The 27,310-nt window shown below is 43.1% G+C and overlaps 1 protein-coding gene across 1 annotated transcript in view; it reads right to left on the reverse strand.

Annotated features, from left to right (window-relative positions):
* Positions 1-23,672: 23,672 nt before the first annotated feature.
* GABRA4 (gamma-aminobutyric acid type A receptor subunit alpha4) overlaps positions 23,673-27,310 on the reverse strand; it is a 63,822-nt gene continuing 60,184 nt past the window's right edge. Inside the window, exon 9 of the mRNA XM_083458321.1 lies at positions 23,673-25,787. Coding sequence (XP_083314447.1) covers positions 25,245-25,787 — 543 coding nt within the window. The 3' untranslated portion in view covers positions 23,673-25,244. The remainder of the gene's footprint in view (positions 25,788-27,310) is intronic.

The raw sequence follows: 27,310 nt of genomic DNA on the forward strand, positions 1-27,310 counted from the left end.
CATGTGGTCAGATTGTGGTGATGAGAAAGATGAATGAATCGTGTGACAGGGTTCCACAGAGGTGAGGGAACTGAGAAGAGACAATGGGAGTCTCCAAAGGAACGAATTGCGGTAATGAAGGCGAGAGATGAACTGAGGCTGAACCAGAGTTTCCATCAACAGGGTGGAGAGAGTGTGCTGTAGCTTCACAGTGTTGTAAATGGAAAAGCAACATGACTTGGCAATTGCCTGGGAACTGAAGGGAGAGAAGAGAATCGGGGATAAAGCCAAGGCTTTAAGAATATATAACAGAATGGAGTGTGGCATTTTCAATGGATATGAAGAACGTAAGGTGAGAAGGGCCTGGGAGAAAAGATGAGATGTGGACTTAAGCATATCGAGTCTGAGAGCAGAATTGATCAAGAAATGAAGTTTTATCTGCCGTGCTGTATTAACACCTCTCAAGCATCAGCATGCGCTGCTGAAAGGGAGAGCAAATCAGCCATTTTACTCACAAATAACTACCATGATTATCTGACAGAGCAGTAGTTTGGAGAGGAGATGGCTAGATCTGTAGTAGATCTGTAGTAAAGTGCTTTATTTAGAATTTCTGTTTATGTCTCTGTTATGACTGAAAATGGTGGAAAGTGTAGGAATCCACATCCTGAGATTGGCTGGTCACAAAAGTGTTCCAATGACTGCAGGTGTTGGTTTCAGTCTGTTAGAACATTTCCCCTATTCTAAGGGCACTGGGTTTTTAAGGGTCCAGAGTGTCGCTGTTTGCTCATCCTTCAACTGTTAAGCAAGGACAGCAGGGTTTGGATCAAGGACTCCATATTACCTCTCCTTGCCCCTATCTGGATGCACAGACAAAAAAGTAAAGTATTAGCACCATGGATAGCTCCGAAAACTGATGATAGACTCCAATGTTCTAGTAACTACACATGTTTGGAAGTCACAAATGGGGGGGAGTAGCTTCTAGGTGTGTGACTGGGAGCTCAGAAGAAAATAGAGAAAGAGTTCAGCACCTTTGCTCTTGCCACTTTTCTGCTCCAAATCATCCCACCCCAAAGGTGCATTTGCTTACAAAAGTGATGGCTGGGAGTTGAAAAATGTAAATAGACTTCTGCTACTTCAGAATATCTATTCAATGCTTCTGGGCTGAGATCCCTCACTAAGCCTAAGCTCCCATGCATGTCGCAGGTCTTTAAGGTTGTATGTCTGACGACTTGATGCACGGTTGCCTCTGGCCTGTGACCACGTGGCCCTTGTCTGGAAGAGAATGGGCCAAAAAGGATAATGCAAGCAAAGAATAGTGTTTTTTTGGCTCAAAGTGTCTACAAAATATAGTTGCTAAATTCCACAAGTCAGGGCTTTTGTTTCTGACCCATGGCAGAACCTGGACCACAGCGATGGGTAATCTATAGCCCTCCAGATGTTGTCAAACTCAATTCCAAATGGCAGGTGTTATAGACACTGTGTAGATCAAACACATCTGGAGGGCCAGGGGCTCAGCTAAACTTGCTGTACTGAGTCATTTTGAAGATGAAATATAAGTCCTTTCTGGTTCTGGTTCCAAACTTATTATCTTGGACATTCTGAGCTGAATGTTTGAGCTAAACTCTCTGAGCATCGCAACAGGATGCTTCAGCAAAACAGGGAGAGAATAGAATCCCTACAAAGAATGTAAACAAGATGATTTAAAGGCTACTGCTATGGTGGTGGTGGTGGTTTTTTAAAGATTTATATTTCAGAAACTTGTCATTGTGGCAGCAGCTAAAATGGGCCCGGAATATTTTATGAAATAAAGGAGGGAAATTAAATAATCAAAATAATAATACTGGATGCGGCAAGCAAGCTGTCTCCAGTCCTCTCAGTATTGCTTTGGATGATGTCATTCCAGACAGAATGTAGCTATCATAAGGGGGAAATAGAAGATTTGCTTATATTTGTGTCGCTTAAACTTTGCTGTTGGTAGGCATTACTTAGATGTTCAGCTTTTAACCTCTGTTTTGAATAGGTATAAAGAGTTGATGCTGGAACGCGTACAGGAGCTCTACGCATTCATCAAAACATGTACTTTTCGGCCAAAGTTGTGTACATAAAATGGTTGTGTATCATTCTTGTCATCAATTTGAATGCATCTCTCTGTTTCAAAAGGTTGGCTGTGAGTGTTAACATGTATAAGGGTGCAAGGAAGTTGCTGTGCTCCAGAATTAAGTGATGGGTTATGGGATTGCAACTCTGTTGTGTCAAGTGAAGAGGCGACCCCTCTTTGTTCAGCTTAATTGCTTGCTTTAAAAGCCATTGGCAGCTGAGAACCTGAAGGTCACACCCACCAGGCAGGATGACAGGGGGGGAAATCTGCTTCCTGTATGTGTCTGTGTGCCATAGGAAAACAGTTTGTGTTTAGGCAGTGAGAGAAGACAACCCAAGTTTTACAAACAGTGGGCAAGAAGCAAATTTGGGAAGTTGTTTGTTGTTTAGTCGTTTAGTCGTGTCTGACTCTTCGTGACCCCATGGACCAGAGCACGCCAGGCACTCCTGTCTTCCACTGCCTCCCGCAGTTTGGTCAAACTCATGCTGGTAGCTTCGAGAGCACTGTCCAACCATCTTGTCTTCTGTCGTCCCCTTCTCCTTGTGCCCTCCATCTTTCCCAACATCACGGTCTTTTCCAGAGAGTCTTTTCTTCTCATGAGGTGGCCAAAGTATTGGAGCCTCAGCTTCACGATCTGTCCTTCCAGTGAGCACTCAGGGCTGATTTCCTTCAGAATGGATAGGTTTGATCTTCTTGCAAGAGTCTCCTCCAGCACCATAATTCAAAAGCATCAATTCTTCGGCAATCAGCCTTCTTTATGGTCCAGCTCTCACTTCCATACATCTCTACTGGGAAAACCATAACTTTAACTATACAGACCTTTGTTGGCAAGGTGATGTCTCTGCTTTTTAAGATGCTGTCTAGGTTTGTCATTGTCACTGCCTTGCTGTGGCGAAGGGGCTTGAATAACTCAGAGAAGCTATGAGCTATGCCGTGCAGGGCCACCGAAGATGGACAGGTCATTGTGGAGAGTTTTGACCAAACGTGATCCACCTGGAGCAGGAACCGGCAAGCCACTTCAGTATCCCTGCCAAGAAAACTCCATGAACAAAGACAACAGGCATATAAAATTTGGGAAGAGTTGCAAGTAAATGCTGTTGTTTTTGGGGAAACAAATGCTGCTGCCTCCAGACCGAGACGTTATACCTCTGAATTGCTGGCAGCCACAAATGGGAGAGTGTTGTTTCACTCAAATCATCCCTGCAGGCTTTCCATAAGCATCAAATTAGCCACTGTGAGAACAGGATGCTGGACCTGATAGGTCTTTGGCTTAATCCAGCAGAGCTCTTTTTATGCTCTTCACAAGCATCGTCTGTCACAGTCTTGGCTTGTTCCCCCAGCTCAGCATCTATAGGCAAAATAAACAGCTATCACAGCAGTACAAGCTTGCCAAGGGGACTGTCCCTGCTAAAGTGTGCCCCAAAATATCCTGTTACTCGAGGAAGTGGAGAATGCAGTAAATAAACCAGTCAGTATATGCTGCTGTAGATGATTAATGTGTTAATACTGAATTGGGGGGATGGAGACAACTTCACATAAAGCTGCTGCTCCTTTTGTTGTTGTTGTTGTTGTTGTTGTTGTTGTTGTTGTTATACCCCACTTTCCCCCCTCACATGAACCCAAGGTTTCCCCAGCCACTCTGGGTTGCTTCCCACAAAGATTAAAAAAATATTAAAATGTCACACATTAAAAACTTCCCTGAACAGGGCTGCCTTCAGATGTCTTCCAAATGTCAGGAAGTTGTTTATCTCTTTGATATCTGATGGGAGGGCGTTCCACAGGGCAGGCGCTGCTACCCAGAAGGCCCTCTGCCTGGTTCCCTGTAGCTTTGCTTCTCGCAGTGAGGGAACCGCCAGAAGGCCCTCGGCGCTGGATCTCAGTGTCCAGGCAGAATGATGGGGGTGGAGACGCTCCTTCAGGCATACTGGGCCGAGGCAGTTTAGTGCTTTAAAGGTCAGCACCAACACTTTGAATTGTGCTCGGAAACATACTGGGAGCCAATGTAGGTCTTTCAAGACCAGTGTTATGTGGTCTTGGCGGCCACTCCCAGTCACCAGTCTAGCTGCTGCATTCTGGATTGGTTGGAGTTTCCAGGTCACCTTCAAAGGTAGCCCCACGTAGAACCCCACAAAGGCTCCAGGCAAGTCTCCCTGGGAAGAACGTTCCACAAGTGAGGAGCCACCACAGAAAAGACCTGTTCTTGTGTTGCCACCCTCCAGACCTCTCATGGACATGGCACACAAAGAAGGACCTCAGATGATGATTGCAGGGCCTCAGTAGGTTCATATGGTGAGATGCAGTACTTGAGGTATTGTCCTTCTGAACCATTTAAGGTTTTATAGGTAAAAATCATCACTTCCAATGGGCGTAGTGATTCCCTCGAGATGGAAAAGATTAGCCAAGCCTGCAAATTCTAGAGGAAGCTCAGTGTCAGAACACTGGAGTCTATTTTGCTTCACAGCTAAATTTGCAAAAGCAGCTATGGTAAAAACAGATGCAAAGCAGTCTAAAATTAATGGACTGCTTTTCAAGGGTAGTCTTTCTGGGGGGAAATAAAAAAAAACCCAAATCCTTATGTTTTTCATCCTGCCTCTCATATTACAAATTCTGGTGACAGTCAGGATTGAAAACGTCAGGATTTGAATTTTTAAAGATTACTCTCGCAAAAGAGTAATAGGATTCAGAATGTATCTAGGGCATTTTAACTTAGGTCTTATGTCATAATGTATCACACCTCTGAAAGTCTGTCCATCTCATCCTCTCAAAGTGTTTTTCAGGTGTGGATAGAAGAGGCATTGTCTGAAAGTTGAGAATGGGGAGAAGGTAAAGGTCTGGATTTTGAGAATTCTCAGTCTTTCGCTTTGCCAAGAGCACTTCAAGTGCTATTTTTCTTGAAAAAGAGGTGTCAGAATTCAACACAAACGCCTCCCTTGATCTCTTATAACGGCAACGGCGCCCACCAGAGAGGTGCCAAAACTGAGAACCAGTGAGTTCTGGCTGAAAAAAAAGCCCTGGACCTCCCCCACTGAGATTTGCTTTGGAAAATTGCACTGTTTTCCTCTGCTTAAGGGAAACACCAGCCCCTTTTATGATATCGGCAGCCATTATACCAACCACTCACCTCCTCTCAAACTTATTTGCATGCCTAGCAATCAGCATACTTCGTGTTAAAAAATGGAGCTAGCAAGGAACACATTCTGCAAGGCTTCAACAATTAGGGTGGGTGAAATATACTCGGAGTCAAGAGTGGATTTCATGCTCTTTATTCAGCTCATAGTGGTGAGGAGGAATGGAAGTTCCCCCAGAATGTCTGCTTTATATACAATATTTACAAAATGGTCCCCACATGATTGGCTAATTCCGGGATTCACCTGTAGGCCAATCAGGTTGCGGATTCACTTCCACCTGGAGCTGGATTGGGTGGCTCCTGTGGACCAATCAGACTGCCACATTCTGGACCCTATTGTTCTAGGACCAATCAGACTGCTGCATTCTGGACCCTATTGTTCTAGGACCAATCAGACTGCTGCCTTTTGGATCCTATTCAACTCAGTACCTAACAGTGGGTATCTTGTGAGAATGGCCACAGAGCTAGGTTGAATAGGACTGAATTGAAAAAGAGGAAGGAAGGATGCAGATGAGGCAAGGATGGAAGAGGTCCCCAATGGATTGAAAAAGTGGGCAGTGGGAAGGAAACTGAGGCCAAGCTGCCTGGGAACCAAAGCTGGGCCACATCTTATCTCCATTATCTATAGTTACCTTTGTTATCTTCTGCCATCTTCTTCCAACAAGCTTTTAAATGGAGGTTTTAACCCTGGTCTTTTATCTGCATTGGACTAGAAAATGTGTTTGTGTTTTTACTGCTGATGTTCTTACTGTCAATTGCTTTGGGATGCATCATGGCAAACGATTCGCAAATGAAATAATTATTACAAATAATTCATGCTTTAAATAATACAGTGCCTTGTTCTGTGGAGTGCTATGAAGTCAGGTCAGTCTTTTAAATGCCAGGGATAGTTGGCTATTTTAGTATAACACCTAGAAATGGCAGGGGAAGGGAGAGAATGTGAAAAAAAATTGTCTGGTGGGGTGAAAACAAAGAATGTGGAAGTAAATCTTCCTGGTAAAATTTCATAGTTCCTAGCTTTACGGTGCAAGCCAGTGCATGTCAATTCAGAAGTAAGCCCCAATGAGTTCAATGGGACTTACTCCACTGTATAGGATTGTGGCCCAAGTTGCACTGCTGTCATTTTGGCAGCCCCTATCAGGGCCAAGAGTTACTCAGCTCAGGAGGGTGACTAGAAAGTAGCAAAGCCAGAGTTTTGAATCCTGCAAAAATGCAGTGATCAGCCTTATCTGTCGGTTGAACTTCGGGCTGATTGGAGCTGTTAATATTTCTTGCAGCGGTTCCATCAAAGAACACAAGTCTGCCTGGCACACAGTTTGGAGATTCTTGCGAAAAGATTAATCAGGAGGATATCCTGACCATCTTGCTGTTGGGAGGCAATTCTCAGGGCCACCTGGTGACATTTAAGAGAGAAAGCATTGAGACCAAATGTGTGTTCTCCCTCCCTCTCTGCTCTGCTTTCTCCTGAGAGTTGCATCCAGGTTGGGATTACCAATTTCTTCCATATCTCTCCACTCCCAAAATGACATATCCATTTGTCCAGGAACTAACATTGAGGCATCTGATCAAGGCCTGTATTTTAAAATGAGCCTAAAAATATATTTGCAAAATGTTTGTATGTTTCATGCCAGGCAGAAAAGCAGCTGGCTGTGTACTTTTGCAGTTGTTTATCTTCCTGCATAAGGGCCCCACTGATTTATAATACCAGCAGGAGGCAAGTTTCTCAAAGTTATAGAAGGGAATTACAGGCTAGGGAGCAAAGGTTATATTGACCCCTACAAATTACAGAATACAATCAAGCTGCAAAAACACTAATTAAGAGTTGGTAAATAGTTTAACAGAAAATAATACCATGTGCCTCCCATCAGACTCGAGCCACATTTTCCTAAGGTTAAAGGGCAAGAGCTAATAGGAACAGCAGCTAGCTGGGAAAGGGGGGTGTAAAATGAAGAGGTTTCTCTTTACTGAGTTTCTCAGGCAAAGGCCTTTCTGCTAAAAATCTATCTATGTTATGTATGAAATATGTTGACTTTAATAATGCAAAGGATGTAGAAAGTAAGAAATGTTAGATTCTTATGTTAGATTCTTATTTCATTGATGGTGTGTGAGAAGGTGAACTCATGATCTCTGTTTAAGATAGAATTTAAAACCATGAGCCATCTGTTTTAGCCATTTGCCCCTGTTGCCAAAAGGGCAATAGGGCAATAGGGCAAAAGGTGATCTGGTAATTAAGGTGCCTTGTCGAGGCAAATGTAAGATATATGGCTACTTGTCTGCCATTTATGAATAGAAGGAAATATAGCTCTTTGTCTCCCATAAAAGGTAATAGGAAATGGGTGTATCTTTTATGATTGGTTCTAGCAAACAGCCAATAGGAATTTCAACCAGGCTGATTGGACAGAGGCAGCCAAAGGAGGAGCAAGGGGGCTGGGTTGAGGAAATATAAGTGCTGGCCATCAGGGTTGGAGTGTGCAGAGCTTTGGTAACCATATACCACTGTGCCTATCATTTATTTGTCTGACAAATAAATAATAATTTTTATTTCTCTATTGCTGCGTTGAATATTTCATTCCAGCTAAGTGTTAACCACAAGCAGGGTGCTACATTTTGACTAATTTCTCTTTCACACACATTTTTTACGGTGCTATTTTTCTAGAAAAAGAGGTGCCAGAACTCACCATGAATGCCTTCCTTGTTTCCTTATAATGGCAATAGCGTCCACCTAAGAATTGCCAGAACTGAGTCCAGCTGAAAAAAATAAACTCTGATTTTATAATTTGTAATCTCTGGCTAAGACAAAACAGCCTCGGCCCAGTATACCTGAAGGAGCGTCTCCACCCCCATCGTTCTGCCCGGACGCTGAGGTCCAGTGCCGAGGGCCTTCTGGCAGTTCCCTCATTGCGAGAAGCAAAGCTACAGGGAACCAGGCAGAGGGCTTTCTTGGTAGTTGCGCCCGCCCTGTGGAACACCCTCCCATCAGATGTCAAAGAGATAAACAACTACCTGATATTCAGAAGACATCTGAAGGCAGCCCTGTTCAGGGAAGTTTTTAATGTGTGACATTTTAGTGTATTTTTGGTCTTTGTTGGAAGCTGCCCAGAGTGGCTGGGGAAACCCAGCCAGATGGGCAGGGTACAAATAATAAATTATTATTATTATTCATCTACTTTTACGGATATTTTTAGTGATGCTAAATAATGCCTCCTTTCCTTAGTGCTTTGGAGGGGAGGGGTTGATGCTCCTTCAAACAATATTATTTATTTAAACTGCCCTCAGTTACCATTCCTTCCCCCATCATTCCACAGCCAAATCTGATTTCATTTCATCTACTGAGGACAATTGCCTTCAACCGGGTGATATTCTGTGAATTCTGATTGGGTGACATAGTCCATGTGACCACAATTCTGAAAAAGAATGGAGCAGTAAGGGAGGAGGGAAAACAGGACCAAAATGGCAGAGAGGGTTACAGTGGCATTGAGCAGATTTGGGGCAGACGGAGGGTGAATATCCAAACACCGTTGCACAGGAGGAATTCTACATCAAAACTGCAGTATTAAAAGCTAAAACTGAAGTGAATATTTAGCACAGATCTAGGAAATTTGCATAGGAGCCTTGATCGTGAACTAGTTTCAAGCTGAGAGGCAGCTTCTTGAGACAACTCAGCCAGAGATATTGGTTTACTCATACTGCTCTTTCCTGAACACATCTTCAGATTGCGACACATTATTTCCCTGCTCCTTCTGAGACTCTGTCCTGTAAGGAAGACAAACTGTAATAATACTTTCTGCCTAAGGGATTTGTTCTACCATCGTATGGAGCTACCAAATAATTTTAGCCCACCAGAGTTCATATCCATAGCCAACTTTTATGTCCATATTACAGATAGAGGGGGAATTTACAAAAGAAGGAGGCTGTACAATCATTGGTTATTTCAATTTACAGGAAGGAAGACAGATTAATACTATATTTTCACACCCAGCTTTAAGGCTACTATGTTTTCTTGATCAGCTGTGCCTCACGGCTACATCCAGTGGCGTAGCGTGGGGGGTGCAGGGGGGCCGGCCGCACCAGGCGCAACATCTGGGGGTTAGGATTAGGGGGCGCAAATCCACAGGTTAGGGGGCGCAAATCCACGGGTTAGGGGGCGCAAATTACTTGCCTTGCCCCGGGTGCTCACAACCCACGCTACGCCACTGGCTCCATCCACTGCTAGAGGACTTGGAGAGGCCAAGTGTAGTTGATGCTTCATTCCAAAACTGGTCATTTCTTTGACCAAAGCAGACTCCTAATTTGACCTTCTGCATCTGGATTTAACTCTGGACTGATGCCTTTGGAAACAACAGGATATGGCAAATATCACACATTTCAAATTCACAAACTCGATACAGTTTGTACACAGTTTGTACACTTTCAGGAGGTGGTGGAACAGAGTCAGTGTGGTGCAGGAAGAGTCCCAAATGTCAAACAGAGAGACCTAGGTCTATGATGGACTGGGAGAAGGGAGGAGGCAATGAATTTTCTTCTCTCTTTAATTCTTTTAAAGCTTCACCTGGCATCTATACGGCCTAGGACCCTCGTACCTACGGGACTGCCTCTCTTGGTATGCCCCACAGAGAAACCTACGGTCTTCAAATAAAAACATCTGAAGGTCCCAGGCCACAGAGAAGTTAGGCTGGCCTCAACTAGAGCCAGGGCTTTTTCGGCCGTGGCTCCGATCTGGTGGAACACTCTGTTACAAGAGACCAGGGCCCTGCGGGACTTGACATCTTTCCGCAGGGCCTGCAAGACAGAACTGTTCCACCAGGCCTTTGGCCAGGGCACAGCCTGACTCCCTCCCTCGGCAATCTTCGCAGAGCTCTGGCCCAATGGTTGCCAGTGGCTTGAATTAATTAATTTTATAATGAATGATTTTAGAGTGTTGTTTGTGCTGTACTTTTGTACTGTTTTATTGTTGTTAGCCGCCCTGAGCCCGGCTTCGGCTGGTGAGGGCGGGATATAAATAAAAATTATTATTATTATTATTATTATTATTATTATTATTATTATTATTATTATCATTATCTACAGGTCATGACCCCATACCCTAAAAACTCCATATTCTGTTCACATACGAGCCCTGCTTCCAAGTGGCCAGACCAGGAAGTGAGACAATGAAATGACCAAAGGGAGCTTGTTTGAAATTAACATGCATTCCGGCGAGGACATCAAATTTCTCCTAATTAGCTTGCATATAGAGAGGATAGCACACATCTTAAAAGAACACCCATCACACCTCCCTTAAAAGCTCTGAACAGAAAATGAACTTCTTGAAAGTAATTGGGAGAGGGCAGAGAAGAATGCAATTAGTGCCCTCACATTAGAGACTCCACCTCAATTAATACAACACTAGAATTATCAGTCTGGTTCAGCGGCAACAAAAAGCCCTGAAGAACAATGTGCCACCTTAAAGACTGTTAAATGTATTGTGAGATAAGCTTTCAAGAGCCAGATCTCACTTAAACTAGAGCAGGGATGGGGAATCTATAATCCTGCAGATGTCCTTATCCCCAATCAGTTTAAATAGATATCACTTGCCAAAATGGCTTCTAAGCAGGTAAATAGGTAAAGGTAAATGACCCCTGGACGGTTAAGTCCAGTCAAAGGTAACTATGGGGTGTGGTGCTCATCTCACTTCAGGCCGAGGGAGCCAGCATTTGTCCCCAGATGGCTTTCTGGGTCATGCGGCCAGCATGACTAAACCGCTTCTGGCACAACGGGACACCGTGATGGAAGCCAGAGAACACGGAAACACTGTTTACCTTCCCACCACAGTGGTACCTATTTATCTACTTGCATTGGTGTGCTTTTGAACTGCTAGGTTGGCAGGAGCTGGGACAGAGCAATGGGAACTCACCACCATTGCACGGATTCAAACCACTGACTTTCCGATCAGCAAGCCCCAGACGCTCAGTGGTTTAGACCACAGCGCCACTCACGTCCCTCATGGTGGTCTGTGGGTATACATACAAAGAGAGAACCAGAAGGCCGGATCACATTATTATGTGATTGGTTTCATTCTGAAGAACTTCATTGCCCAATTTTGTGACCTGCCAAGTTTAATGCACCAGTCATAATGATGTCCTATGTTCCTGAAAGCTCCGTTTCCCAGTTTTACAGTTCCCAACCAAAATTGAAAAACTGGAAGCTTATGGAGCCATTGGTGAGCCACCACACATGGCTAGTGTGCTACTTTTACCCTGTGCATCACAGGATATGCGGGCTTGCTGCAGAACAATATGAAATGATAGTAACTGATGCATCTAATTTGTGGACAACTGGCACTCAATGGGACATGGATGTGGTGAAAGGAAACAACAGCCCACAGCCACAAATCTATCAAGCAGACAGGGTGTCATCTATATTGAACACTAATTAGCATCAGGGTGAGAGAGAACATATTGATCCTGAAGCAAACCACAGTGAGAGGCGTTCAGTAGCATTTCTAATTGTTTGGCTTACCATTTTTCACGCTGGCTGGCCTTGAGTGTACCAGAGAAACTTCTTTGTTTCTTTATTTGTAAGATTTCTATCCTGCCCTACTGGATCATGCCAAAGACCCATCTAGAAAAGCACTCTGATCTCACAGAGGCCAACAAGAGGCCCATGGGAAGCCCATATGCAGGGCACAATATGCAGAAGTGTAACTGCGCTCTCACATAATCATGTTCTCATGTATTCAGAGGCATACTGCCTCCAACTAAGTATTAGCTCATTTCCTGTGCTCCTATGACATCAGAACACATATCAAATTGCACTACGCATTAAAGGTAAAGGTAAAGGGACCCCTGACCATTAGGTCCAGCCGTGGCTGACTCTGGGGTTGCGACGCTCATCTCGCTTTACTGGCCGAGGGAGCTGGCGTACAGCTTCCGGGTCATGTGGCCAGCATGACTAAGCCGCTTCTGGCGAACCAGAGCAGCGCAGGGAAACGCCGTTTACCTTCCCGCCAGAGCGGTACCTATTTATCTACTTGCACTTTGACGTGCTTTCAAACTGCTAGGTTGGCAGGAGCAGGAACCGAGCAATGGGAGCTCACCCCATTGCGGGGATTCAAACCGCCGACCTTCTGATCGGCAAGTCCTAGGCTCTGTGGTTTAACCCACAGCGCCACCCTCGTCCCGCACTACACATTACAGAGGCAGAAATCAATATTGGGCTGCTACATTCGGTAGCAGTATGGAGCATGCACATAATAATAATAATAATAATAATAATAATAATAATAATAACAACAACAACAATAACAATAATAATAACAGAAGTATAAAAATTGAAGTATAAAGCATCATTTTCAAATTCCACATTTTTTTTTAAGGCAAAGAATGTATAAATGAGAGATGTGGAGACAGAATGAAAACAACAATAGCAGGAAATGTATTTTTTTTCCAGAATGATGTTGAAAATGCACATTTAGTGGTTTCAACTGCAGGCATAGAATTAGCTTAATTTGTTTAGCTTTTAGCTGATTAATGGACCGAGCTGCATCTTGACAATAATATTAGGATGCTCGCCAGCTTCTGTGCCACTTCAATAAATTATACAGCACTTTAACATTCATCATCTCACTGATGAAGCCCATCCTCTTACCTGTCCATCTGCAACATCTTAGCGATAAATCAGTGGGGTGTAGGATTTAACATGACTACAAAAAGGAGCTCTGAGTCCCATGGTTACAGAAGTTTGAGCAAAAAATGTATTCTTATGAAGAGAAAAGAGATACTGCAAGAAGACATATTGCACCCCTAGATGGATCCTATCGTTGTAGGCTTTGTCTCTGTCCTGATGCTGATCTCCAGAGCAGGTGTTGGTGATGGTCATGATGATGATTTTCCATAGGACAGAATAGCACCAATTCCCTTACATGGGGAAAAATAAAAGGATGTACTCTGAATAGACCTGCACAACTTGTGTCTCATCAAGCCAAAATCATGCACACACCAGAAGGGGCCTTTTGACACAAGCTCCCTGGAACTGCTGGCTCTCCAAGTGCCCCTATTTTCCAAGGACAGTCCTGGATTTACAGAAGCCATCCCCGTTTCTGATTTGATCCCAGAATGTCCCACTTTTCCTTAGGATGTCCCTATTGTCATGGGAGAAATGTTGCAGGATATGGAATAGGACGTGGCTAGGACTTTTTTCCCAGCCAGAACTCACCAGAACTCAGTCCCAGCACCTCTCGGGTGGGTACCATTGCCATTCTAAGAGAAAGAGGGATGTGTTCATGAAGAGTTCCAGCACCTCTTTTTCTGGAAAAAAAAGAGCCCTGGGGCTGTATCTAGACACATCGAAGAAGTGTTACACGCGTTGTAAATTTTAACAGGGAAAACAGGTAGAGAAAAATAGGACTCCACTGCGCCATCTGGAGGCACAATGTTATATTGCATATACAACGCATATAAATTGCTTTTTCTTTGCCAATCTAGCTGAGTCCTGGGTGTCCCTATTTTCATCAGAGAAATGTTGGAGGGTATGGCCATAGGATGTCCTTTTCATTGGGAAAATGTTGAAGGGTATGGAACTGCCACAGTGAGGGGGTGGACTCATTTGGGGAGAAGGTCCCATGGAAGATGTCTTGACCAAGGGCCCTCCAGAATCTGGAGCCGACACTGGTTAAGAACTCTCACAATATAGTATTTTATTGACATCAGCAGCATACATTGGAATATAATAGGAACAGTTTTGCACAACCTCTCCCTTTTCAAGATGGATTTCTTTTTTTTTTTTTCAAAAGACACAGATGTTCATAATACAGGTAAGGTAACAATTAAGCTGCACAATACCAAAACAAGTTTACAGTTATTTTCACCACTCTAGATTTTTGTGGTTCGGGTCAGGTGCCAGAGACTGAATGTGTACATTCAGATTCGATAATTAGCTGGGTTATTTTATCACCGTCGTTATTATTTACTCATTAATCCTCTGGGCACATTGCTTTACCATGCAAACCTACACTCGGATCTACTCAAACATTAGTCCCACTGAGTTCAATGGGCCTTACTCACCAGTAAACAGGTATAGGATTGCACATGTACAGTGCAAATCTATACATGTCCATGCAAAAGTAAGCCCCATTTGGTTCAATGGGACTCATAAGAAAGTGCGTATAGAATTGCAACTTGTGATGAATGAACTGGGACGCTTTTGGACTTGATGACTCAGATGAATGTGCTGTGTCCATTTCAAACAGCCCCCAAACTCCATTTTAAGAATCACCCCAGCTTGAAACTAGCACAACCAAACTAGACTGTGCAGAAGTTCGATTTCCTCTGCATAATTCAGTGCTGAATGGACCTGTCACATCTTTCTTCTTGATCAGGTTGTTTCTAGGATGTGGTTGTGTATTGTCTGCCTATGAGTCTCAGAGTTTTCTCCCTTTTAAATAGAAATCTGCCTTGGCTAGTAAGCTGAGATTCAGATATCCAACTTGATGTTATGCCTTAAGCTGCTCTGATTGGCTTTTCACAAGCCCGAAAATCTTCATGCACTTGAATAGGGCATGAAGAAGAAGAAGAAGAGTTTGGATTTGATATCCCGCTTTATCACTACCCGAAGGAGTCTCAAAGCGGCTAACATTCTCCTTTCCCTTCCTCCCCCACAACAAACACTCTGTGAGGTGAGTGGGGCTGAGAGACTTCAAAGAAGTGTGACTGGCCCAAGGTCACCCAGCAGCTGCATGTGGAGGAGTGGGGAAGCGAACCCGGTTCACCAGATTACGAGTCCACCGCTCTTAACCACTACACCATGCTGGCTCTCTTTATATGACAGTAAACAGGGCTCTCTTTTTGCCAATTGTGAAGGTTTTCCTTGTTATGAAGCAAGATTCGAGTGCCTGAGAAATTCAGAGTTAATATCCAGATAAAGTTTGGAGTTTGGTGATGTCATGGGGTACAGTGGTACCTTGGTTTATGAACAGCCCTGTTTATGAACTATTCAGTTTACAAACTCCGCAAAACCAGAAGTAGTGTTCCGGTTTAATAACTTTACCTTAGTCTACGAATGGAAGCCAAACGGTGGAAGGGCACCAACGGCAGGAGCCCTCATTAGGGAAAGTGTGCCTTGGTTTAAGAACGGATTTGGTTTAAGAACGGACTTCAGGAACGGATTAACTTCATAAACCGAGGTACCGCTGTAATTTCTTGCAGGGCTGGGCCTACCATCCTCCAGAGTGAGATTTGTCAATGTGACTGCTGAAAGTGCTATAAAATGGCCAATATTAGAAATCTCAGCTGTGGCCTTCCCTTTTTGATAGCTCCTTTTTTTACTCTGCCACAGTTCCAGGTCTTCTGTGTTCTTTCCCCACCCCGTCTAACATTTCAGCATATAGTTTTGTGTGTATAACATCACTGGAACTTCCAGTTCATGGCTGTTTCAACATACAGCTTCTTGTGTACAAGATCCCAAATTCAGTTACTGGCATCTCCCGTTGAAGAGGCCTGATCTAAGGGGTTAAGATAAGATGGCAGATTCCGGAAATGGTAGAGTGAACCAAACTACCTGCAGGTAGTCAGTGCCACTTTCAATGGTCTCCCACACTAAACAACAACACCCTACATATACAAAACTACCACAGCAGGGGGAATGTTGTGACACAGCCCATTGCTACTGTGCTAATTCTCTAGCTGTGCAAGGTGCTTTTTTCTATACAGGGCGCACACCAAAATGTGGCCTTCTCTGCCTGCAGTGTAGTGCATCTTTCCCATCGTGCCACAGATTCTGCTGCACGTGTAAACCAGACTTCAGATAGTAGAGCAGGGAATGGCTTCGGCCTGAGCCCGTCAAGAGCCGCTGAAGCCAGTCCACATCAATGTGCTACTTGAGGCATTGGTCCGAGTCAGTATTAAGAAGCACCTTTTACCTCTATTTAAAATACACATTGACAAATTAAAGAGTTGTTTTTGTGCTATTGATTCCAGCAGGCATGTAACTGGGCATAGGACAGCTCTTTCTTCTGACAGTCAACACAATCCGCCCTATTGAAGCTCTCCCATCAGATGTCAAGGAAATAAGCATCTATCCCATTTTTAAAAGACATCTGAAGGCAGCCCTGTTTAGGGAAGTTTTTAATATTTAATGCTGTATTAACACTCGATTGGGAGCCGCCCAGAGTGGCTGGGGAAACTCAGCCAGATGGGCGAGGGTATGAATAATAAATTATTATTATTATAAAAATATTATTATTATCATCATGCCACCTGTGCAGGTTCAAAGGGAATGAATGGGTGAATTGTATTAAAATGCTACAGTACTCTTGCCCAAGAGTTGTTCCTAATGAACATGGTACAAATATCTAGTTGCACACGTTTGCAACTTGTTCATACAAGTTGTTTACTGGCTTTAAAACTAAATCCGTGATAGTGTAGGTGAACCACATTTGTGATGTATTGTTGATATGCAGAAATCCCGCAGGTTGTGTGGATCACGCTGAACGTTTTTGCTGGGGGGGGTGGAGAGGGGAGGTAAAAGTGTTTTCTATGGACAGGATTCAACCAATGAGTCCTGTCAATGGAAGTCCTACGGAAGGGTTTCTGCTAGGACAAGGGGCCTTTCCCACCTTTACTCATCCTGCACCCCTCAGAATTGACTCAAGGGTCAAGAGAACCACTGGAACAGCGAACAGGGGGGGGGGGAGGGAGATTGCTCCATCTGGCAAGCCAAAATGTCTTCCCTGATGGAAGGATCACCTTAGGGCCTTCCATCTTCAGTATCACAACCGTTTAACAGTGTGGGATATAACAAGGAAACATTGGCTGTGCCCTGTCCTCAATGGACTACCACCACAGCAAGATGGAAGCAACACCAGCTGATGTCTAAGAATCAGACCAAACACTTTGAATAACTATAAACTAAGTCTTATTTTTAAAAGTTTTTGTAGTGCTTCAAAACCAGTTGGGCCAGAGGCAACAAGGAGAGAAAAGAAACCACAAATGCCTCTATCACACTACTGTCAGCTCCTAAAACGCTCTTGTCTCCGATATTTCCAACCCTAGATTTGAAAGGAACAACAACAAAATAACCCCAGACAATAAGATTGTCTCTCTTCCAATTCAACCTAAACAATGAAGCACATACATAGTCATCTTTTCCCTTCTGAAAATACATTATTCATGGTTCCTCTTGCCATGAAAGTGAATAAGCTCTGAGCTGCTGGGGAGGGAGACTCTGACATTAATTGGCGCAGTGATGAGGTTTATAAGCCCCTTCAGCTGAAATGTGGAAGAAAGGAAAATATTCATGATTTCCAGGCTCCCTGGTTTCTTATGTTCTCACATAAGAGGACAACAAGCTGTCATAATTAAGAGTCAACAAGCCAAGCTACAATATTTTAACACGTAAAGTGACTGCGTTTGGGAGTCCTGTCGAGCAATTCATGCAGGTTTCTGCCTTCTCCATCAATCTCCATTCCACCTCTTTTTTTTTTTAATAATCATTAAAAAAACCAATAAACATGCTTATAAATAACAGTGACTTGAAAAGAAACACCTTTTGTTCTGTATGACAACCACAGTTATACAGTCCTTGTTTCTTTGCAGAATAAAACAGTGGCTTTTGATAAGTCACTCCAGAAGACAATGTGGATACAGAATTTTGTTAAATGTATAGCAAGCATGCTGAAACCAGATAATCGGAAACAAGTTAAAAAATAAATAAATCAGAGTAGATCAACAAACTAATCAAAGTTAATTATAGCAGTACACATAATACACATTAGTTCTCTTGTCTCATTATCTTCCACTTCTCAATGCCTGCAAGACATTTGATGTTGCAAATAGAAGTGTGGGGGGTGGGGAATAAAAGGAACCAGTTGCAAATGAGCTTTGGTTGCTAAGATGTACAACTTGTGGCTGTGTACACACTTTGTAACTCTACATATTGGGAGAAAGATAGTTGTACTTAGGTGCATTGAAACCAGTGGGGGAACTAACTCAATGCTCATTCCTTTCAATAGGACTTAAGCATGGCAAACTTTCTTGGGCTCCAGGCCTGCTAAAAACTATGAGTTGGATCTTGCCCTCTTGAACAATTTGGGATGGGTGCTGCTGCTTGGAGGAAACTTTCCTTCCATGAACTTCCTTTAGTTAATTTAGGAGCCAGTTTTGGTTTGAGGTGTTTCCTCCCTCTCCCACCTGTCCTCCCCTCACATCATTTTGGAAGACACCCACCCACCTACCCCCAGCTGCAGGGGAAAAGAAGGGATGGGAGAATTGTCTTCAATTCAATCAACTTATCTTAGGGCCCAAGCCAATGGCCCTAATCCACCTCCTATTAGTAAGGACTAAGCCCCATTAAAAGCAACCATCCTTGAGTTAGTCACTATCTTGTTCCATTGATTTCAAGGGGAGTAAGTCCTAACTAGCAATCTATAGCTGGACTGAGAGCACTGTTGATGAAACTTTCTACATTGGGCTGATCCCAGATATTTACGCCCAGTTCTGTAGGCAGAGGGAGGATTCACTAAGTAATTCTGGTTGTGATTAAATTAATTAATTCGTTTATTTATTGTTGTTGTATTTCTACTCCCAAGAAGAGGTGCTAGTGAGATTTCCCCCCTCAAGTGCTGAAATAACTTGGCCACACTTGGGCTGGATCTACATTGATCCGTAAAAACATTATTAAAAATAATGTTATATAATGCTCAATGCATTTTTCCATTGCTGGTGGATCGCTGTTCTGCAGCACCCTCGGGTGTCACATTTCTAACATTATAACAAACAGGTGTAGATGAGTCCTTAGATTCTATGCAACTTGACTTGCTCTGGCCAGGACATTTGCTGTAAAGTCAGCAAAGTGTATTTGTCAGGGGCCTGTTGATAGCCCCTACCCCTTGCGGAAGCTGCTCTCAAGAAGCATCATGAGAAGGCACCATTTGTGAGAACCAGCAGCGCCCTGTTGTGTGTTCTTTGTGCAGCTGGAATTGGAAAAATCACACAAAACATGCTAAGCACATACACTGGAGGCTGGTCCACTTGTCAAAGAGGTACTGTGTCACCAACCTCACTTTGTTCTCAGCCAGCCCTCCACCTACTTACAAGAGACTGGGGGTGGATACTGTCTCTCAGTTTCCTTCTCCTTTCCCATCCACAACTCAAAAGGGAGGAAAATGGGGACAAAAGATGAATTAGTTGGCCCTGCCTGTTGATGTGCCTCCACCTACTGTTGGTCTCCCTACCTTCTGCCCTACCTTCTGCCCTAACATTCCCATTGAGCACAGGCCACAACTGATCCTATATTGAACGCCTATGTGAAAGTACCAGTCTTCACAAAAGATGCCTTTTTATGGATGGAAGAGTTTGGGTTTGGAATTGATATCCCGCCTTTCACTCCCTTTAAGGAGTCTCAAAGCGGCTAACATTCTCTTTTCCTTTCCCTTCCTCCCCCACAACAAACACTCTGTGAGGTGAGTGGGGCTGAGAGACTTCAAAGAAGTGTGACTGGCCCAAGGTCACCCAGCAGCTGCATGTGGAGGAGCGGAGACGCGAACCCGGTTCCCCAGATTAAGAGACTACCGCTCTTAACCACTACACCACACTGGAACCCACTGTTCCCAAGGGGCTCTTGATAACAAGGAGCTCTAGTTTATATTATTCATATGTTTGATTTAAAAATAAATAAATGAGCGTTTCACACTGCCCTTTGAAGAATCCCTGTTTGGATTTGAGAAGTTTTCTGAAGCCACCTTCACAGAATTGCGTCTGTTCTTGATGCATTTGCTGATTTACAAAGGAAAAGAAGCTAATTTACAAAGAAAAGCTAATTCACCAATTAAAAAGGAGGATTCTCTCATTGCCTTCTTCAAAAGGATTGAAGACACAATTCGACTTCAAATTTCACATTCCAATAGACTGGTTTGCTTTGAAAATCCTTATAATGCAAGAACACAGAAAGATGTCCCCCAAAAGTAAATCAAATTACACATTACAAAGCAACACAATAGAAAATATTTTTAAAGCATATCTGTTGCATCAGCAGATTCAGTACCGGAAACCAAACATGCTCAGCTGGCGGTGCTTATACATCAACAAAAAAAAATACATTTTGCTTCTCAGAGACTTAAGCTCAGAACACTTAAAAAACACTGTATAAAAATGATAAGGATGATTGTTACTTCTTGACTTGGAATAGAATTATCTTTATCTGTGTTTTTTGGATGTAAGCACACAGGTGTTTAGAGGTATTTATATGATCCCTTGTAAAATGACAGATTAAAAGGGGAAAGATTTGAAAGATAAGAACCTTTCTTAAGAGAGAAGGGGCTTGTTTTCAGTAAATCTTGCTCTGTATTCAAATCTATAAGGGGTTACTTCCATTCTCAAGTTGTACAGTTCCAGAGGGATATTGGTTGTCCTATTCCTTTGCCACTTCCTAGACACTACTGTGTTTGATCCCAGAGTTGGGAGGTGGGCAACTGTAGGGAATCTGGGGCTTTACTCATGATTTCCCAGCATTTTTTAAAATGGCCATTGGTGAGCAATGACAGCATGAAATGACAATCACCATTCAAATGAAGAAAGAAGTACAAGACGGATGAGGGAAGAATGTAGATTGGTCATGAAGGCAACCTTAACAGCAATATTGCAGGCTTCTGAGCATAGCTGTCAACTTTTCCCTTTTCTTGCGAGGAATCCTATTCAGAATAAGGGAATTACCCTTAAAAAAGGGAAACGTTGACAGCTATGCTTCTGAGGCACCCAAAAAATCTGTGTCTCCTCTGACTAGAAACTACTTCAATGAAGCCCAGGTCATCTCAAACAGAGGGGAAGCAAGAATTTTGCATGCTTTATTGGAGTAACCAGTAAAGATGTTGTCTGTATTTGTGGGCTGTGACTCTGCCTGGATAGCTGAAAGAAGGAGATTTGATTGTGAGTTATTAACTGCAGTGGGCCCAGCTACTTGTGGGGCTGAAGACACATATGGTGCAAGAAGAACGATGTGAAGAAGTCAAGAAAGATGGCACCCATGGTGGGAGCATGGAGTGTAGGAGGCTGGGTGGAGCCTACTTCACATGAACAGACTATTCTTTTTCCACGCACAGCAGTGTACTTGGGTGTCTGGCTATGTAAAGAAACTTCAGTGTGAACCTGCTGCTTACACAAGGACAGCTGCAGCCATCTTGATGAGTGAATATAAACAATTAGTTGACTCTCAAGAGAGGCCTGCACAACTCGTGACCCACCAAGCCAAACACAGCCCACCAATCATGCACTGTGGCCTGCCAGATATCTGCCACCATACTACAAAAAATGATAATTTATCAAGCCCCTGGTAGCGCACTAACTATGGCTAGCAGACTATATACAGCTTGTTTGCTTAGTCATTGTACAGGCCCAACTCCCAAGATGGCATGGAGGAAATGAACAATGTGATTTCATAAAGGCAGAGAAACAATAATGTAACCCAACCAAAAAGCTTTTACTATATACTGCTTGTAGGTCTTTGAAATCTTTGAATCATTGTGGTGTACTTTCAGTCCAAAATTCACAAGGCATGATAGAGAAATAGGCTTCTGTAAGTGCCATCTGTAATGCATTGATTTCCTCTGATTTCCCCAGTCTTTGCTTCATAAATGTACTACATGACTCAAAATAAATACAAAACATTTCAACTGGACAGCTACAATATTGAAATTTCCAGAATGTGGAGGTGGACACAGACACGTATTTTACCATGAATCTGCACCTGAATGATTCAAACAAGTTTGCCTCAGAGTGAGAGGACTCATTTAAGGGCAATTTGATCACCTATATGGGCTCAGGCTTAACTCTGATTACCACCTGCCGCCTCTAAGAATCTAACTTAGATATGGGGCAATAATAAAGCCATTAATTCATTTCACTTGTTCCACCATCTATGGAATTCTAATAACATTGGGCTTACCAGCTGTGGAGCCTGTTAAGCAAGAAAGGTGTCATTTAAGGATAGTATTCTAGCTAGCTGCCATGCATAGAGCCATCTGTACCACAGTCAGAGTTACTGCCATGAAGGTCACCTGGTCTGCCTATTTTATTGTGCTGTTCCTTTTGACTGCTCTTCTGTTTGGCTACTACTTCTGAAATGAGGCACCTCCAATACTCACAGAGACGCCCCACATGTTTTAAAACCCTGGAAGATCAGGATTCACAAATGCATGGGGACCCTCCATTAGAACAGGAGCCCCCCTCCCATTTCAGAAGTAGAATTATTATTATTATTATTATTATTATTATTATTACTATTAATACCCCACCCATCTGGCTGGGTTTCCTCAGCCACTCTGGGTGGCTTCCAACAGAACATCAAAAACACGATAAAAGATCAGACATAAAAAACTTTCCTAAACAGGGCTGCCTTCAGATGTCTTCTAAAAGTCAAAGAGTTGTTTATTTCCTTGACATCTGATGGGAGGGCATTCCACATTGCGGGTGCCAATACCAAGAAGGCCCACTGCCTGGTTCCCTGTAACCTCACTTCTCGCAGTGGGGGAACCACCAGAAGGCCCTCAGAGCTACCTGTAGATCTCAGTGTCTGGGCTGAACAATGGAGGTGGAGATGCTCCTTCAGGTATATTGGGCCAAGGCCGTAAGAATGCAAGTAACTTTAATATCAGACCAAGCACCCATCTAGTCTAGCATCCTGTTCTTATAGTGGCCAGCCACACCTGAGGGTGACAACACTCTTCTCTGTCCTGAATCTTCCAACTTTCAGCTTCACTGGAGGACCCCAACTTCTTGTTTTTTTATGAGAAAGGGAGGAAAACTTGTTTCAATTCACATTCTCTGCACTATGCATAATCAAAAACAGTCAAGAGTCACGCAGTGATGGGCAGTGCTTCTTCATGGCACTGTAGAAGCCTCTTTTTAGAACAGTATGAAACCAGGTGAACTATAAGAAGAAAACTTGGAAACAGGCCTTTTTTAAGGGACTTTGTCCATATATCTTGAGAAAACATGGGCAATAACAGCTGCCTGCTTTTAAAGGCACTGAAGACACTACTAGAGAGAAGACAGAAGTACAGTAGTAACTCGGGTTATGAACTTAATTTGTTCCAGAGGTCCGTTCTTAACCCGAAACTGTTCTTACCTGAGGCGCGCTTTCGCTAATGGGGCCTCCCACTGCCGCTGCGCTGCCGGCGTGCGATTTCCATTCTCATCCTGGGGCAAAGTTCACAACCCAGAGCAACTACTTCCGGGTTAGCAGAGTTTGTAACCTGAAGCATTTGTAACCCAAGGTACCACTGTAGTGTTCTAGGGGTGATCCTAGCAGGTTATTCATTCACCTGAACCTTCACAACTTGTACCTACCCCTCTTGTAACATATTGGCTGTCTGCCTTTTGGTGAAACATTCAATCCAGGGAGTGGGGAGACTCATGGACAGATAAATAAGAAATGCAGAAATGAGAGGAGACATGAGGAGAGATACGATTTTGATGGAAACAATACTTTCCGAGCTTGATCTTTCTTTTCAGAGTTGTAACTCAAGAGAAACACAAACGGCTCTCCAAAGCAATCCCGTAGGACTAGCCCACAGAAGTCACAAATGTTTGCTCCAGCGCAATGTTATCATAATGTTGCTGCAGTGCTGCCAAAATTTAACATTTGTAGTTTGTAGTTGTCACTAATCCACATTCTAAATATTTATGGGTCGGTGCTGCAGGCTGTACAATTCAGCTAAACCAGTAAAGTGCTTAAAACACGGTATTCTCAGAATTGGCTCATTTCTTATGTTCTGACACTGGTATGGGAATCGCTTTGCCATGACCCAGTTCCATGGTCAGACACAGGCTGTTGAACATTTATGTGGGAAACATAGGTTCCTACATACAAATGTCACAGAAGTACCTAGGTTAAAATCCACAGGAAGCAGCCCCAGTGCCACAATGGAAAGACCTGAAGTTATTGTGACTAAGGCCACTGAAACAGGAACAACAACCAGGCCCTGGTTCAATATTCACATATTCAAGGTAAGATGTATTAGAAATGTAAGCTAAAGACATCAAAGCAAGTGAGGAGGAGAAACATCCTGGCAAGCGAGGGAAGAAAAAACAAAAATATCACGGAAAGTAGAGTGGCAAATCCATCCATTTGGTACTCTTCTTCTATAAAACAACTGTTGAAGGGCAAACATTAAGTGAACTTGAGCCTAACATAGCTTAAATGGAAGAATGATGCTTAAATGATTTATGGAGGATGCACATGAAATGCAGGGCAAGCAAGTTGATTTAAATGAGTTCCAGTTTACTTAGACAGGTTATACAATCCAATTCAAGCTTAGCACTATTGTGTCCCATTCATATTAGTGGAACTGACTTAAACTGGGCTTGGTCATGACCCTAATTTGTCAGCCAAAAAGTTTTTTGTGCAAGTGTTTTACCTTAAGACCCACCCAAGCTTAGTTCAAAAACATAATTGCCTGTGCATTTTGTTTAGTGGAAATTATCTACCTCCTTATTTGCATAGCTCTTTTCTCCTAAAGCTTCCCCACATACAGCAAGTTTTTTTTTGCTTTGCTTTCCACTACATGAATGCATGCTTTTCCCCCCAGGGTGTGTCTTTACCAGCGAAGGTATGAATAACCTCCAATTCACAGCCACCCCAACTCACAGGAGAGAATACTGTCCTGCAGCTAGGCCATGAAAACATCAGCTTCTACCTACTGATGCACACTTTCGGGAAAGCCAGACCACATTTATTGTATACATGTATCTGCATATCACTATAATATATTTGCTTCCCATCTCTGTTCTTCCCAAGGGCCTATGCATTTTTGTTCAAACAGAACACCATTTCAAGAAGGCCTGGAAGACAGTGTCCATACTCCCTGCCCCTCCATTTTGCTGCGTTAATTTACCTAATAATACCTGCCCTTTACCATGGGAAAACGAGCACAGAGCTTTTTTTCTCTCTCTTTTTTTTTATAAAATAAGCATTAAAGGTTTCTTTTTTAAAAAATAGCTTTAAAAGAAGAAACTCTGCATTCAAATGTGTGTAGAATAAATTTCAGAAAAAACCTACTACATAGCAGCAAGACTACATTAGACTTTTCGATTTCTCCATCGTGTCCTTGGATAGATACACCACCCAGTAGACCATATTAAATGCTCCAAAGGTGACGGGGAACAAAATGCGTGCATATTTGTCTATCTTACTGGTGCCAGAGCTTGAGGGTGGGGGAGGAGGAGGAGGAGGAGGAGGAGCGACGGCTGATGACTTTGAAGGCACCCCCAAAGTATTTGCTGTAGTCTGAATCTGCTCCAGTCTAGATCCAAGTAAACGATGAATGGTTGGAGAGCCAGCTGTGGCTTGCTGGGGTATATATCCTGTTAAAACTGGGGTAGAGGGAGGAGCTGAAGGAGTAGCTCTTGCAGAAGCCAATGTTTCTGATATGCTAATTCGGCTGAAGGGGTTCGGACTTGATGCTGAAGGAGATCGGGGCATAGTGTCCGAAGGCCCCTGAGTTACCGTTGAAGGTGGCATGGAACTGTTCCCTGTATCAATTCTCCTGACGCTCTCCGTTTCCGTCTGTACGGTGGTATTAGTTCTTTTTCTCACATTTGAATTTGAGTCCGTGCTCTGCAATATGAAAAAGAACAACATCAGAAAATACCATGAGCAGATGAAATCGCAAGCAGGATTTGAAATATGAGCAGCGGTAGAAAATTTGATAATATATGAAATAGAAGAGAATTTCCTAGGCGAAAAGTTTGTTAAAATGCACTATGTAAATAGGATGGGATTAAAAACCGCACGGAGGGGAAAGCAGGAGGTCAAAGTTTAAAGAGAAATGTATAACAAATTTGGGATCTGGGATTTATATCTAAAGATTTTAAAGTTTAATAAAAAATTGACACAAAAAGAACATCTGCAGCTTTAGAAAGAATTTTGCATGAGCAAAATCCTGAAATTTAGGAATGCGGCTAGGGCATTTAGTGCAGATTTGTTGGTCAACATGAAATCTCTTATTCCCATTACATAGCAACATATTTATATGGCCAGTTAGACAATCACAGTTAGAAAACTATCTCACTGAATTTTTGTTGAGATTTGGCAATGTAGACACTAGACAGCTATTTTGGTTGGGTTGCTGACGATTGAGAAGCTATTTGGCATATTACATAAAGTTATATCACGGTAGTATTCCAGACTGTAGCATTTCATTTTCAGAGTACAGGGAGTTATCTGCTCCCTTACATAAAGACCTCCCAAAATGTAATAAACCAGTCGATCAAGGCCATGCTAAAACTTTAAGCCTGAAGAGCTACTTTGCATAGAGTAGACAGAGGTTGCATACAATTGACAAACCTCTCAATGTGAGGGAACATTCCAAAGTGCAGTCAGAAGTGGTACAGTCCATTATTCTACCACTTCTGTCTACAACCTCATTCTTGTAATATGTTGAAAGGCTCTGACAACAGGGACAATATCCATGGGAAAGATCCATGTAATGCAAGCCACATCGATATTTCTGGAAATAGCCCAGGTACTCAGCTGTGTTCTAGCACAACTCTATGCCCGTTTCCCGGGTGGGAAATGTTTTCAGCACACTGTAATTTGCATAGTTCATGCGGACTGAATTTCAAATCTGGATGTAAAGCTTGTTCATAGAGATTGAACGTGCCAATCTTCCCTCTGGCAGTGCTTGTATGCTTAGCCCAGTGTGAAATGGTTCAGTGTGACTGACCTTAATACTCACAGCTATGGCTAAATGTGGCCAGTGGCGTAGCGTGGGTTGTCAGCACGCGGGGCAATGCAAGTAATTTGTGAGTGAGCCAGGTAGGGGCAGAGAGCTGCGAGTGCGAGCGCGCCCCCCCCAGATGTTGCGGCTGGTGTGGCCGGCCCCCCCTGCACCCCCCACGCTACGCCACTGAATGTGGCTCCAATTTTCAGGGAGTAAAAAATAAAAAATCTTAATTGAATAAATGCCGATGATGTAACTCATTTGAGCATTCTTTCTTCCTGACAAAATAAATCTCGACCCACAGTAATGCTGTCTCTTGCAGTACCAAAGAACATAGGAATTTGATGAGTCTGTGAATTTTTTTGAACACTGTGGATATCTTTTTGTATCCAGCATTGCTTCTGATGACAAATGGTTT

This window comes from Podarcis tiliguerta (genome assembly GCF_965153285.1).
Source record: "Podarcis tiliguerta genome assembly, chromosome: 9".
Classification (NCBI taxonomy): Eukaryota; Metazoa; Chordata; class Lepidosauria; order Squamata; family Lacertidae; genus Podarcis; species Podarcis tiliguerta.